Source organism: Nomascus leucogenys, chromosome 11, assembly GCF_006542625.1.
Source record: "Nomascus leucogenys isolate Asia chromosome 11, Asia_NLE_v1, whole genome shotgun sequence".
NCBI classification, from domain to species: Eukaryota; Metazoa; Chordata; class Mammalia; order Primates; family Hylobatidae; genus Nomascus; species Nomascus leucogenys.
The window spans coordinates 61,098,363-61,111,639 of record NC_044391.1 but is presented as its reverse complement, the minus strand read 5'-3'; the positions used below and the strand labels follow the sequence as shown (position 1 = coordinate 61,111,639).

The 13,277-nt window shown below is 33.6% G+C and overlaps 1 protein-coding gene across 1 annotated transcript in view; it reads right to left on the bottom strand.

The window, feature by feature from the left end:
• Positions 1-742: 742 nt before the first annotated feature.
• The window catches only part of LRRK2 (leucine rich repeat kinase 2), a 142,324-nt gene continuing 129,789 nt past the window's right edge, over positions 743-13,277 (bottom strand). The window contains exons 47-51 of the mRNA XM_003252300.3: positions 10,813-10,997; positions 6,416-6,568; positions 4,915-5,123; positions 2,937-3,008; positions 743-2,377 (exon numbers count right to left, since the gene is read on the bottom strand). Of these exons, the coding sequence (XP_003252348.1) occupies positions 2,256-2,377; positions 2,937-3,008; positions 4,915-5,123; positions 6,416-6,568; positions 10,813-10,997 (741 nt within the window). The 3' untranslated portion in view covers positions 743-2,255. The remainder of the gene's footprint in view (positions 2,378-2,936; positions 3,009-4,914; positions 5,124-6,415; positions 6,569-10,812; positions 10,998-13,277) is intronic.

Here is a 13,277-nt window from a genome sequence, read left to right as displayed (position 1 = left end):
TGATAAGCCTCCATGAAAAACATTCAATTTACCAGGTTAAGTGTTCAGCGACCCAAAGTGATGGATAAAGCAGCAAAGTCCCAATGGTTTTGAATTTTATCTCCCCTCAATATTAGAACATTTGCATCCTTACATTTAACTTAGGAAAGTTGACAATCTTTTTTTTGGTAATTCTGCTATGTTTCATCAATATATTTCACTACCTTGATGAAAAATAAGTTGCATTTTAGTTAAAATGGTTCACACATAATCGATAGAGTACCTACCAGAATTAGAGTCAAAGAGGCGCCCTTTTTTTAATTCAAAATTTTCCCAAAAGAATATTTTGTTACGATAATATGCTTGTATTTTGATCATAATTAGCAAGTTATTTTAGGCTTGTAATCAGAAAACACTTGAAGTGACTGTGCCTATTTTTTGTATATGTCATTTGCTCTAAAGTCTTATATTTTGTTTCAGTACTCGAGAGCAAACAAGTTTACTTACAAAAACTTTTTAAGAGAACTTGAAAATAGAATGTATCATGCCCATCAGATTTTGTTCTGGGATCCTGGCAACTATATGTATTATAGAAAATTAAATTTAAATATTCCATAAGTTATCAAGGAAAAAACTTTATTGCACTTTCTTATTGTGGAATGTCCCATATACAAATTAATAAAAAGTTTCCTATGAGATGGATAATAGACCTATATGTGAAAAGCAAAACACTATCACAAAGTTTAAAAATTCATAAACATGCTTTTAAAAACTTTATTATTCCATTTAAATATGGTATTCATTTTTTTAATTTGTCTTTGGTAAAAAAATTGCAAATACTTACAAAGTAACAGTGAAAGAGAGAACACTGGAACAAAGAGCTCTATTATATATGATTTTTTTGTTAATTACATAACAAGTTAAAGCATAGCTTCCTTTAAAATACAGAAAATCTTTCATCTTTAAGAATTTGATTACCCTTAATATAAATAAATTTAAAGTTTTCACATAGTAAAATGCCATAAGTTCTGAGAATATTAAATGTACTAGTTGTCCTATCACAGGGAATTGTCTGAAATAATGAATACTGGTCAGGGCCAAAGAATTTACCAAAAGTACTTTTCCTAAAGCAGAAATGACCTCAAATAATTACATAGGTATTTGGCCCTGATACTCTTATTATGGTAAGCTATGTAAACAATTTAAGTATAATTTGGAAGCCTAGGGTGGCAGATATTTTTATCCATGATAACTAAAGCTCCTTTCTCCTTCAGCAACTGAAAAGTGTTAGATATTTTTCCTCATGGTCTTGGTAGGAGCTGTGGAATTCTATGATTCTGAAAATAAAAAGGTTTCTATCTGAATGATGTAGGATCTGCAGCATCACAAATTTAGGGAAAAGATGAATATAAGCATTAGAATGAAGCAGATTAGAAAACAAGTAGCTAGTGGTATGAATAAAAAAATTAAAATATCACTTGAAGGACTGAACACTGTATTTACACTAATTATACAAAATTCAGGGTATCCATATTCAAAGATAGAGTTGCAAAACAACTCTATTATGTCTAGGAAAGACACAGAGAGTTTCTGTGACAAACAGAGTTTCTGTGTCTTTCCTAGATATGAAGACTTTGACAGTATGTCATGTTTTTTCATTAGTACTTTTAATGGAGTTTTCTTTTGGATTGAGTGAAGTCATGTAAGATGCACTGTTTGCAACAGCAACAAAAAGAATTCACACACCAACAAAGGACTTTATTAGTGCAAATTCATTTGAATATTTACAAGCATACATGATAGTGCATTTCGATGCAATCTAAGAGGGAATATATTACATGGGAAACTGTCTTAATATTTTCATTCTACCTTGCAGATTTCTAGAAAAATCAACAAGCAATAGTCCTATCTTAAGCACAGAAGTTAAAATAAAGTTTACCTCCCTTACAGACAAGAAAACAAAAAATTATCGGCTTTATAAATTTTAGTATGAGTACTTAAATTAGGTACTTCACAGATTTATTTTCATTAATTAACGAACAAAAGCAACCGGTATTTATAAGAAATATAATATTGTGTTTTAAATAGTTCTTTAAAATACACATTTACTGGTAAGTATTTTTACATATATTTAAATTAAAAATAATAACATTCCTTCATATACATGAGCTATTTCAAAAAAATGTGAGTACTTTTTCCATGTGAACATTTTTAAACTAAATATTTACAAGAGAAGAGAATAATTTTCCTATGCAAAGACAATTCCTATTTCTCTCTTATTCAACAGATGTTCCTCTCATTTTTTCAGCTAATTCTTTTCTCACTTCAATGTGTTTTTCTAAATTTTGCACTTCATGTGGAAGATTGATGTCCCAAACAGTCAAGCAAGATTGTATCTCTAGAAAAAGAAAAAAATGAAATCATGTGTCAAAGATCCATCATAAAACATTATTATTTTATTTCAGTTTGGCTCATGTATTTTTAGCTGACTTAGATAAATATAAACACAGCTATAACGAATGTACTAAATTATTATTTATAAAAAACTATACTTGGAAAAGTTTTATAATACATTATAGAAACTACCGAATTTCAAGAAGTGTATGGACATTTAATAAATTAACATTTCATATTCTAAAAGAAATAAAAGCTTTTCAAACACTGTTCAAAATTAGACGTTGTGTAGATATAGATAAGTCGTAAAAAATGTTCACATTTCATTTAAGGTTGAGCTAGTGATTGACACCTCTACTTCATCTGAAAATATAAATATTTAACACTTCATATCACTTGTAATTTTGAAAATTTATGTCTAAGTTCTTTACACTATAAACTACCAATTAAAATTCCTGATTATACCGTATGTAATATTTTCTACAAATTTATGAAACACATAACATGTTACCATCATTCACGTCATTGCTCTGTTTGGAATACAGTATCCTTCTAAATGTTACCTTTCTGCTGTTGTGTACCTTCAGTACTTTTCCAGTTGTAGCCCAATACCAGCATGACATTTTTAAGGCTTCCTTTACAAAAACAAAATATGTAAGTTTTCTGTTAAAACTATATATTAAACTGGCCTGAAAAAAGTAAAGTTATTCATAGTTTAAGATACAAATACCTTGGAACTGAATTCACAATTCTATTTTCTAGGTGACCCTTCAATTATATTGAATAAAGACCAGCATTTTTTAAAAAAATAACAAAATCTGTGATCCATTCCTTGCTGCAATTCTTAATTATGTGAGTCTGGGAAAACAGCTTAACCTTTCTATAAAATAGGCTTAGTATTTATACATTACCCTTCCCAAAGTTACAATGTTAAACGAGGTAATGTGTGTGAAAAGTTCTTTGGATATGGTAAGGTACAAATATGAGTATTTAGATGGACACTTAGATGGATAGATATACTGATACTATGTCAAAATATCATATTTTCTTTTCAAATCATTCACTAATTTATTCAACAAATTTGCATCAAAAGTCTTCTCTGTAGGCCCTAGGCTAGACCCTGGGAATAAAGGGGTAAACAAAAACACACTAACCCAACCGTCTTGGAGTTTATATTCTAGTGAAGAGACTAGCATTGATGAAAAAAAAATATGACTACGATCAAGAAAGCTGTTATGGGAACCCAAAGTGAGAACTTTGACCTAATCGGTGTTGGCTTCTCACAGGTTTTGACCCAGGAGCTAACATTTCAAAGCGTATGAGTTAACTAAGCATAAAAAAAAGCTACGTTAGCTAAGCAAAGAAATAAACAGCATGTGCAAATCCCTGAGGCAAAATATAGATTAGTAATTGAGAAGAACTGGACGTTCATCTAGACAAGAAAGATCTGGTAGGAATGTGGTAGATGATGGAGGCAGGAGAGGTACAGTGAAGCCAGCTCATGCAGCACCTTGTAGGCTAAGTTTTAAAATCAAGCTATAACCCATTGAAATTCCACTATAACTTCAGTTATAAGCAAGCTATTTGGGTCCCAAAGTACATACAATTCAACCAGAGAATGCAGCAACTGTGGTAGAATAAGACTACAGAGACAACCTACTGAGAGATCTACTGCTCTGCTTGTGTGGACATGTATCTTAATAGTTCACAGTAATTAAGAGCATCTAATTCTAACTCCTTCTGTGCAACTCTAAAGTCTATAAATGAAAAATAGGTGAAGGTGCTAGAGAAACACATGTTCCTCTGTCACACATACTTGCAATGAATCTATTTTCTTCACCATGTTCAAACATTCATTATTTGCTAAAGTTACATAAATTCTAGTTTTTTTCAGAATTAAACCCCATAGTGTTGTTTTTGTAAACTTTTGTATTTATGCTATTATTGTTATTTTCTAAATCAATTATGAAAGGAAGACACAAATATATTTATGCAGAAAATATATTTTATGTGCTATCATGATTTCATCATATTTAAATAGAAAAATAGAAGCAAAAAAAGACAAAGTTTGAGTAAAATATGATTTGTCAATATTTGTAGATTCTGCGGTTCAGCATGTATTGCTGCAAGAATAAAGATCTGTTATAGAATGAAAAACCAAATGAGATTCTTTAACAAGCTGGGAGGCTAGACTATGATTAAAATAAACATTTTCTTTATTTTCTTTGCTCAAAAAGTGAAATATATTCGACACCATGTATTTCCCATTTTTGCCTTACGTAAAAAGGAAAAAAGCAAGTAAGACCCAAACTGAGTGTTCAGCTGCAGTAATCTGCTTCTCTTGTGGGACTGAGGGCATTTATTCCCTCCATTTCTGTAATGACCCTATTCACAATTTACACCAGTCTTACGTTTCACCGTGTGACCCTCCAAGACCATCCCAATGACACTGGAAAGTTCAGAGAAAATGTAAACATAAAATAAAGGCATACTTTATAAGACTTAGAGAATATGAAAAATATCTAAAGGAAAGAAACTTGCCTAGCTGTGCTGTCATCATGACTCTGATTGAATCACAAAAGTTGTAAATTATACGTATAACTCGACGAGTTGAAAGATCCAGGAGTAAAATATGGCCTCCTCCAGTTCCTATCCAAAGAGCAGTGTTCTTCTGAAGGCAGAGAGTTTTCACTCTCCCAGAATAAGACATTTTGTGTTTAGATTCCTTGTTTTCTTTTCCTGTTACCTCCCTAGAACCATAAAGTCTACATTAATAATTTTACCACCAATTAAGAGATAAATGCTATTTACATATGATAACATAAATAACATTTTAAATTATTAAAACATGACACCACCACCATTATGCATCACTAAAATTATACAAAGCAAATTTTGCTAAACACAGAATGCCAAAGAACCACATTTCTTTACTTGAAGCATAAATTATCAAAGATAACAATAGCCCTTCATTTTCAGGAAATTATGAATAAGAGAGATACAATTTTTATAAATACCAAAGCTATCTAATTCATTAAAAATAGCATACATGTGCCCAGGATAAAGAAAAAAAAAGTTAGATTCAAAAGTTTTACATGAAGTCTCAATGTTACAAAGGAACATAAAATTATAGTCATTCACATGTAAAAGATATCGATACAAGCCACTGAATTTTTTCCCAGAACCAGTGAATAGTCTAATTCACAACAAAAATGAAGTGCCCAGAAATAAAAGAATCCTAATCATTTTGGTACTTCAGGAAGTAAGGAACCCTTTATCAAGGAGACCTGTTGGCCCTTCTGAACATAAACTGTGAGCCCTTCTCACAATCCATAGAAAAACTGTCAGATGAATCTAAGAAAGGAAACTTTGAAGTCTCCTTTTACAGATACAGTGTGTAATCTAAAATGTTCTCAAGAGTATCATAGATCTATATGGTAAAATCAAAACAAAATAAAAATATAAAGTGGCTAGCAAATAAGCTTGAAAATGGTCCTGTTTCTCAGCACCAGCACAGAAAGAATGTGCTTGCTAGGGATTTGTCACTCACAGGCTGCATCAGACTAAGCACTATGCTCTCATTCTGGGGTCTTGATCCCCACTCCTTAGTTAGCGCCTTGGTCAGTCCATTGCATTTCTCCCCATATTCGTCTATTATTTTGTGACTCTTTTTCTTTAGAGCAGATAATCCTGAGGCCCATAAGTTAATTATAAATAGTATATTTGACACTGTGACAGAACTACATCAAAGCTAGCAGAGACTCCAGTATGCTCATTTTCAATAATGTACTATTTTCATTCGAGAACATTCTTTTTAATACTGTGAGAAAACTATGCATGTTATGTGCCGATTCTTTTATTTTCCCAAGACAAAATTTTCCTGATCTGAAAAGATGGTGCTGAGAAGCATTACCAATTTTTTTTCTGCATTTTAAAAAAATTCTCTATTCAGAGGCAGAAAGGAAGAAAAATCCTTCCTCTGTGACACATGAAGTGCAAAGATAATTCTTTTGGGAATAAAATTAAAAACCAAAGAATTTACCTTAAAAAGTGCACGCAGTCTATTAGTTCGCAGAGTTTTTCAGTTTTCTTATCCCACACTTCCACTACAGGGCTATTTTGCTTAGCAATATAGAGAGCAGTGTCTACCACCACTGTTATGATGTTGGAATCACTGAAAGCTGCATAAGAAAATCTACAGAGAAAAAAAATAGAAAGTCATCACTACTTAAAAGTCAAAACTTTTAAGAAGTTTTCTTCTTAAAATTTCTACGTGTAATACAACCTTATATTAGTTCTTAATGCATGTAAAAACACTATTTTGAAAACTAAACAAGCTAGACTATTGCAATTATTTCATATTCTTCCCTAACCATTCTGAATTGAATATATAAAATGCTTTGGTACTTTACTTACTTTTGGTTACTTTATATTAATTTCTTGTGATAATAAAATAAAGATTATGTCCAATGTTTACTTTGGTCTTTTAGTTTCAATTCTATGTGGCTCTTTGTAGAATTTTATACTATGTCTAAATTTCTGAAGGAAATATTATAATTATCTGTAACTTTTGAATGTTCTTGCAAAACTTTGTTTCATGAATGCTCAGAAAACTAAGTGTTAGCCTTTTATACCTAGAGTTATAAAACATAAAATGTTGAAATAAAATTTAGTTGCAGTGTCTTCAAATTTTAAAGCAAGGGATATCTTTGCAGTTAAGCCAGTCAAATTATAGGAAACAAAAATCCACATCATCCGAACATAAACAGAAAGTAAAATATTTGCCATTTTCCCCTTTTAAACATAAAGAAAAATTACAAACACCTTAAAATATTTCCCTTTCAACCTAAGACATCTGGCATTGCACATATTTCACAAACAGATTGGCTACCATGGGCCACATCAGCATGGCAAACTCCTACTTGGCCTTTGAGGATTAACTTAAATGTCAGCTTCTCTGGACTTCTTCCCTGACCCATCAAAATAGACCAACCAGTCCCTTTTCCCCACTGGTGTCACTGTCATATTATAGACCTTATTAAATATAAAATTGTCTTTATTAGTGCATCCCTCACACTAGATTATGAGTGTAATTTCATAAGGATGAGGATGATGTATTTTCTACATACCCCTCGTCCAGTAAACAGTTGCACAGATAAGCACCTCTGATATAATCAAGCAGTCTGTTAAGTGGGGGAATAGAAAAAGGCACTACAGTATGAATGAACAACGAGGAATATGTAAAAATAGTCAAAATTGCACTTAAATCAGATAGATAACATGAAAATACCATAAAGATTTAACAATCATTAGTATATCCTAGAGTAAGAAGATTTTTTTTCCTCCCCCTTTTCTTTCTATTCTGGAAAAGGAGATAAAAATATGATGTGTTGTCAGAGAGCCACTACGCTTTAGGTAATTCCTTCCTGGATGTTTGCTGTATTTAATAGAAAATAGTTCCAATTAGGACAAAGTTTTGCATGGAATTTCCATATTTTATAAAACACTTTTGTGTGTTATCTTGCTTTATCCTTAATAAAAGAAACATAAAATGTGATAAATCTCAATGTTTTTAAGTGTAGAAAGAAACATGTACAAATGCTAAATAATTTGCTCAAGGTCCTATGACTAACATCATGCTTGCCGACCTAGGACTAAAAACATGTTGCAGACGTAGAACTCCAAAAGTCCTGTGGGGTCTTCCGGCTTCAAAGGCAGTCATCTTTCATTACCCAATATGCCTCTCAGTCGGTGTGTATTGATGATGATGAGGGTACTGATGATGAGGCAACCCCTGATTAGTGATGTGATGTCTGTTTCGTGGGGTAGAGACCAAGGCCACAGGAGATACTTGTTCAGAAGAGAGCAAATATTTATATCTAAGTGTTTATGTATCTAGGTCCCAATCTCTTTTGGGAGATGAGCATCTTTGAGAGCTTGATCTTTATGGATGCTCTCTAGTAAAGCATCTATGCTACAAATCTTATATGGAACTTTAAAGAGTTAATTGATATTCACGATCCCATAAAATGTGCTATGAAATGAAAAAATAACTGGAGGCCCTTTCTTTTTAAAGGTTTTCAGGCTTGTGTAATTGGTTAAAAGTGGAAATCACAGGAAGGGGAGTGAGGGTGAGAAACTATCTATCGAGTACTATGCTCACTTCCTGGGTTGTGAGTTCAGTTGTATTCCAAACCTCAGCATCATGCACTACACCTCTGTAACAAACCTGCACATGTATCCCTGGAATCTAAAATAAAATTTGGAAAATAATAATAAAATACATTTTTACATTCATTTTTTAAAATGTGGGTATTACAGAATGGGAATGAGTTGATCCAAATGTTAACCACATGCTAGTAAACAAACATGTAAAGACAGAAACAAAAATCCTCATTCATGGGAACTTATAATACACTGCACTCCGCAGCGTATCTTACCCTCGAATATACTTTAGAATCACTTGAGAACCTGAAGAAAAAAAAAAAAACAATTCTGATTCCCATCCCAGGCTTAACTGATCTGATTTAATTGGTCTGAGGTAGGGCCCAGGTATCATATTGTTTTCAGCTACCTAGTGGTTTCTAAATGCACAGCCAATGTTGAAAACCAGTAGATTTAGTGGTATTAAGAAACTGCTTGGCCGGGCGCGGTGGCTCACGCTTGTAATCCCAGCACTTTGGGAGGCCGAGGCAGGCAGATCATGAGGTCAGGAGATCGAGACCATGGTGAAACCCCGTCTCTACTAAAAATACAAAAAATTAGCCGGGCGTGGTGGCGGGCGCCTGTAGTCCCAGCTACTCGGAGAGGCTGAGGCAGGAGAATGGCGTGAACCCGGCAGGCGGAGCGTGCAGTGAGCCGAGATTGTGCCACTGCACTCCAGCCTGGGCGACAGAGCGAGACTCTGTCTCAAAAAAAAAAAAAAAAAAAAAGAAACTGCTTTAACAAATACAATTATAGCTATTGTGAAGGAAAACATTAGATGCAATGGAAGCACAAAGCCACCTAACCTGCCACTCAGAGCAAGTGGTGTTTGGACTGAAATAGGCAGGGGGCATAACAGTCAATCCAGGTAAAGAGAAGACCACATTCAAAGGGTGGGGGTGAAAGGTAACAGGTTGTCTTAGAGATCTGAGTCAATTTCAGTTTGGGTAAAGCACAGATGGCAAAAAGGTTGCAAAATATGAATCTAGACAGATAAGCAAGCGCTGAATATGAAGGGCCCAGTAGGCTATCTTAAGGAATTTGGACTTCATATAAAGGACAATGGGATGCCACTGAAGGGTTTTAAGCAGAAGAATTGCATCAGATTGATGTACATTTTAGAAAGGTCCCTCTGTCTGCAATGCTGAAAATAGGTTGAAGAGAGTATAATCAGAGGGCGAGAACTGGATGCTCTTGTTAATGTGGCCACAGATGATGGATGGCAGTCTGGCCCATGGTAGCAGCGCTGAGAACAGTGAGAAGTACAATGATTCAAATGACAATTAGGAGGGTCAAGTGGAGTCAAAGATTACTCCCAAGTGCCAATCTTGGGCAATTTGATGGATAATGGGAAACTAGGATATTCCCTAAGGTAGGGATTTGTGACTCAAAGCTAACAATAATAAGAACAATAGCTAATGTTTATTGACAGCTTACCAGGTGCTGGTCAGTATGTTAATTAAGCTCCATATATTAACTTTCTTATTTAGTCCTCCAAATATCTCTTTGAGATAGAGAATATTACAATCCTCAGTTAAGAGATGACTGAAGATGTGAACGGTTATTGCCCAAGTTCACAAAACCAATAGATGGCAAAGCAGTATCTGAACTATGATTTATGCTCTTAACCACAATCCTATACTGCTTATCACTGAGGAATGTGATAAATAAGAACCAACTGCAAAGATCCGATTAAAATACAACTGAAAAAAACACACTTGAAAGAGGTTTATATTAATATTTCATTTTATTCTTGTTTGAAATTGGTATCACTAACTTGGTTGTGAGTAGACATCCGTATAGTTATCAAATCTACAAACAACTTGAGACAAGCAAGAATAGTTGCTATCTTTCCTACAATCAATACTTAATGGAAGTCCATGTAAAGTCCATGTATTTGGTAAAATACAAAGTTGTCTTCCAATTTCATGTCTAATTTGAAACACAGATAATAAAAATTGTTAAAAAATTTAGATTGATAAATACTACTAAGATTACAATGGGTTTACATATTTTATCCCTAAAAGTGATTAGGCTGAGTGACTTTTTAAAAATACCCTTCTGCTTTCTGGAATTTTCAAAATTTTTTATAATGAATGTTTAATTTTATGACAGAAAATAAATTATGTATGTTAAAAGATCTTCCTTATGAATTATCAACAGTATTATTAATGATTATAAGGAATAAACATAAGTATAATGATAAATTACTTGTACAGATAAAAAATAACTTACAGTTGGCTTGTTCTTGTCTCAATGAGTTTCTGAATGGTGAAATCATTAGAAAAGGAGAAAATCTTTGTGCCACATCCTCCCCACATTACATTTCTTTCCGTTGAATTTGTGGATTCACTCAAACACATCAATGGAGTACTGACATTTCCTATATTTAGTATCTTCAAAGGAGCAGCTCCTTTAAGCTTTGCCAAAAAAAAAAGAAAACACACTCAGCAAATTGAGAATCCACAGAACAAAACACTATAAAATCTGTGCTTTCAAAAAACTACTTTCCATCTTAAATAATTAGAGATATTAAAATTAAAACCCAAAAACCTAAAGATTCCATAAAAAAAACTCTTAGTTCTGATACATGAGTACAGTAAAGGATTCAAAATCAACATACAGAAATCAGTAGCATATCTATACAACAACAACAAAGTAGCTGAAAAATCAAGAAAGCAATCCCATTTAAAGTAGCTACAAAAAATTCATAAAATACCTAGGAGTAAATTAACAAAGATGATGAACAATCTCTACAAGGAAACCTGAAAAACATGAAAGAAATTGAAGAGGACACAAACAAATGGGATGATATTCATGCTCACAGACTGGAAGAATTAATATTGTTAAAATGACCATACTACCCAAAGCAATCTACAGATTCAATGAAATTCTCATGAAAGCTCCAGTGATATTTCTCACAGAAATAGAAAAAAAAAATTCTAAAACTTGAATGGAACCGAAAAAGAGCCAAAATAGCCAAAACAATCCTGAGCAAAAAGAACAAAGCTGGAGGCATCACACTACCTGACTTGAAAATATATTACAAGGCTAGAGTAACCAAAACAGCACAGTATTGGCAAAAACACAGATACGTAGACCAACGTAGAGGACCCAGAAATAAACCCCACATATTTAGAGCCAACTGATTTTCAACAAAGGCACCAAAAGCATACATGGGAGAAAAAATACCACCTTCAATAAATTGTGCTGGAAAAGCTGGATATCAGTATGCAGAAGGATGAAACTAGGCCCCACTCTCTCACCACTGACAAAAATTAACTCCAGATGGATTAAAGACTTAAATGTAAGACCAGAAGCTATGAAACTATTAAAAGGAAACAGGAGAAACATTTCAGAACGTGGGTCTAGACAAAGAGTTTATGGTTAAGATCCCAAAAGCACAGGCAACAAAAACAAAATTAGACAAATGGGACTATAATAAACTAAAAAGCTTCTGCACAGCAAAGGAAACTACCAACAATATAGAGAGGATCCGTTAAATGGGAGGAAATATTTGCAAACTATTCATCCAGAATACACAAGAAACTCGAAAAAGCAATTCAACAGGAAAAAAAAAAAAAAGAACTCCATTGAAAAGTAGGCAAAGGGCTGGGTGTGGTGGCTCATGCCTGTAATCCCAGCACTTTGAGAAGATGAGGCAGGAGGATTGCTTGAGCCCAGGAGTTCGAGATCAGTCTGGACAACATAGTGGGGCCGCATTTCTACAAAAAAAAAATAGCCAGGTATGGTGGCACACGCCTGTAGTCCCAGCTACTCGTGAAGCTGATGTTGGAGGATCACTTGAGTGCAGAAGGTCAAGGCTGCAATGAGCTATGATCATGCCACCATGAGCCAGCCTGGGTGAGAGAGCAAGACCCTGTCTTAAAACAAAACAAAAAGTTGGCAAAGGATCTAAATAGACATTTGCAAAAGAAAACATAGTAATGGCCAATGGATATATGAAAAAAAAATGCTCAACATTAACTAATCATCAGTAAAAATGCAAATAAAAACCACAATGAAATCTTCTTCACCCAATTAGAATGGCTATTATAAAAAAGACAAAAAATAACATACTGGTAAGGATGCAGAAAAAAAGGAACGCCCATATGCTGTTGGTGGGTATGTAAATTGCTATTGCCACTACGGAAAACAGAATGGTGATTTCTCAAAAAAACTAAAAATAGAACTACCATACAATCCAACAATGTCACTACTAATACTAATTTAAGGAAAGCGAATAAGTATATCAAAGGGATTCCTATATCCCCATGTTTATTGTAGCACTATTCACAGTAGCTAAAAAATGGAATCAACCTAAGCATCCATGAATGAATGAATGCGTAAAGAAAATATGTGTATTTACATAATGGAATACTATTTGACCATAAAAAGGAATGAAATCATGTCATATACAGCAACATAGATGGAACTGGAGGTCATTATGTTAAGTGAAATAAGCCAAGCACAGAAAGACAAATATCACGTGTACTCACTCATATGTGGGAGCTAAAAAAGTTGATCTCATGGAGGTAGAGAGTAGAATGATAGTTACCAGAGGCTTGGGAGGATATGGGTGTGTGGGAGAAAGGGAGGATGAAGAGAGGCTGGTTAATGGGTACAATCATACAGTTAGATAGGAGGAATAAGTTCTAATGTTCAATAGTACAATAAACTGACTACAGTTAAAAACATTT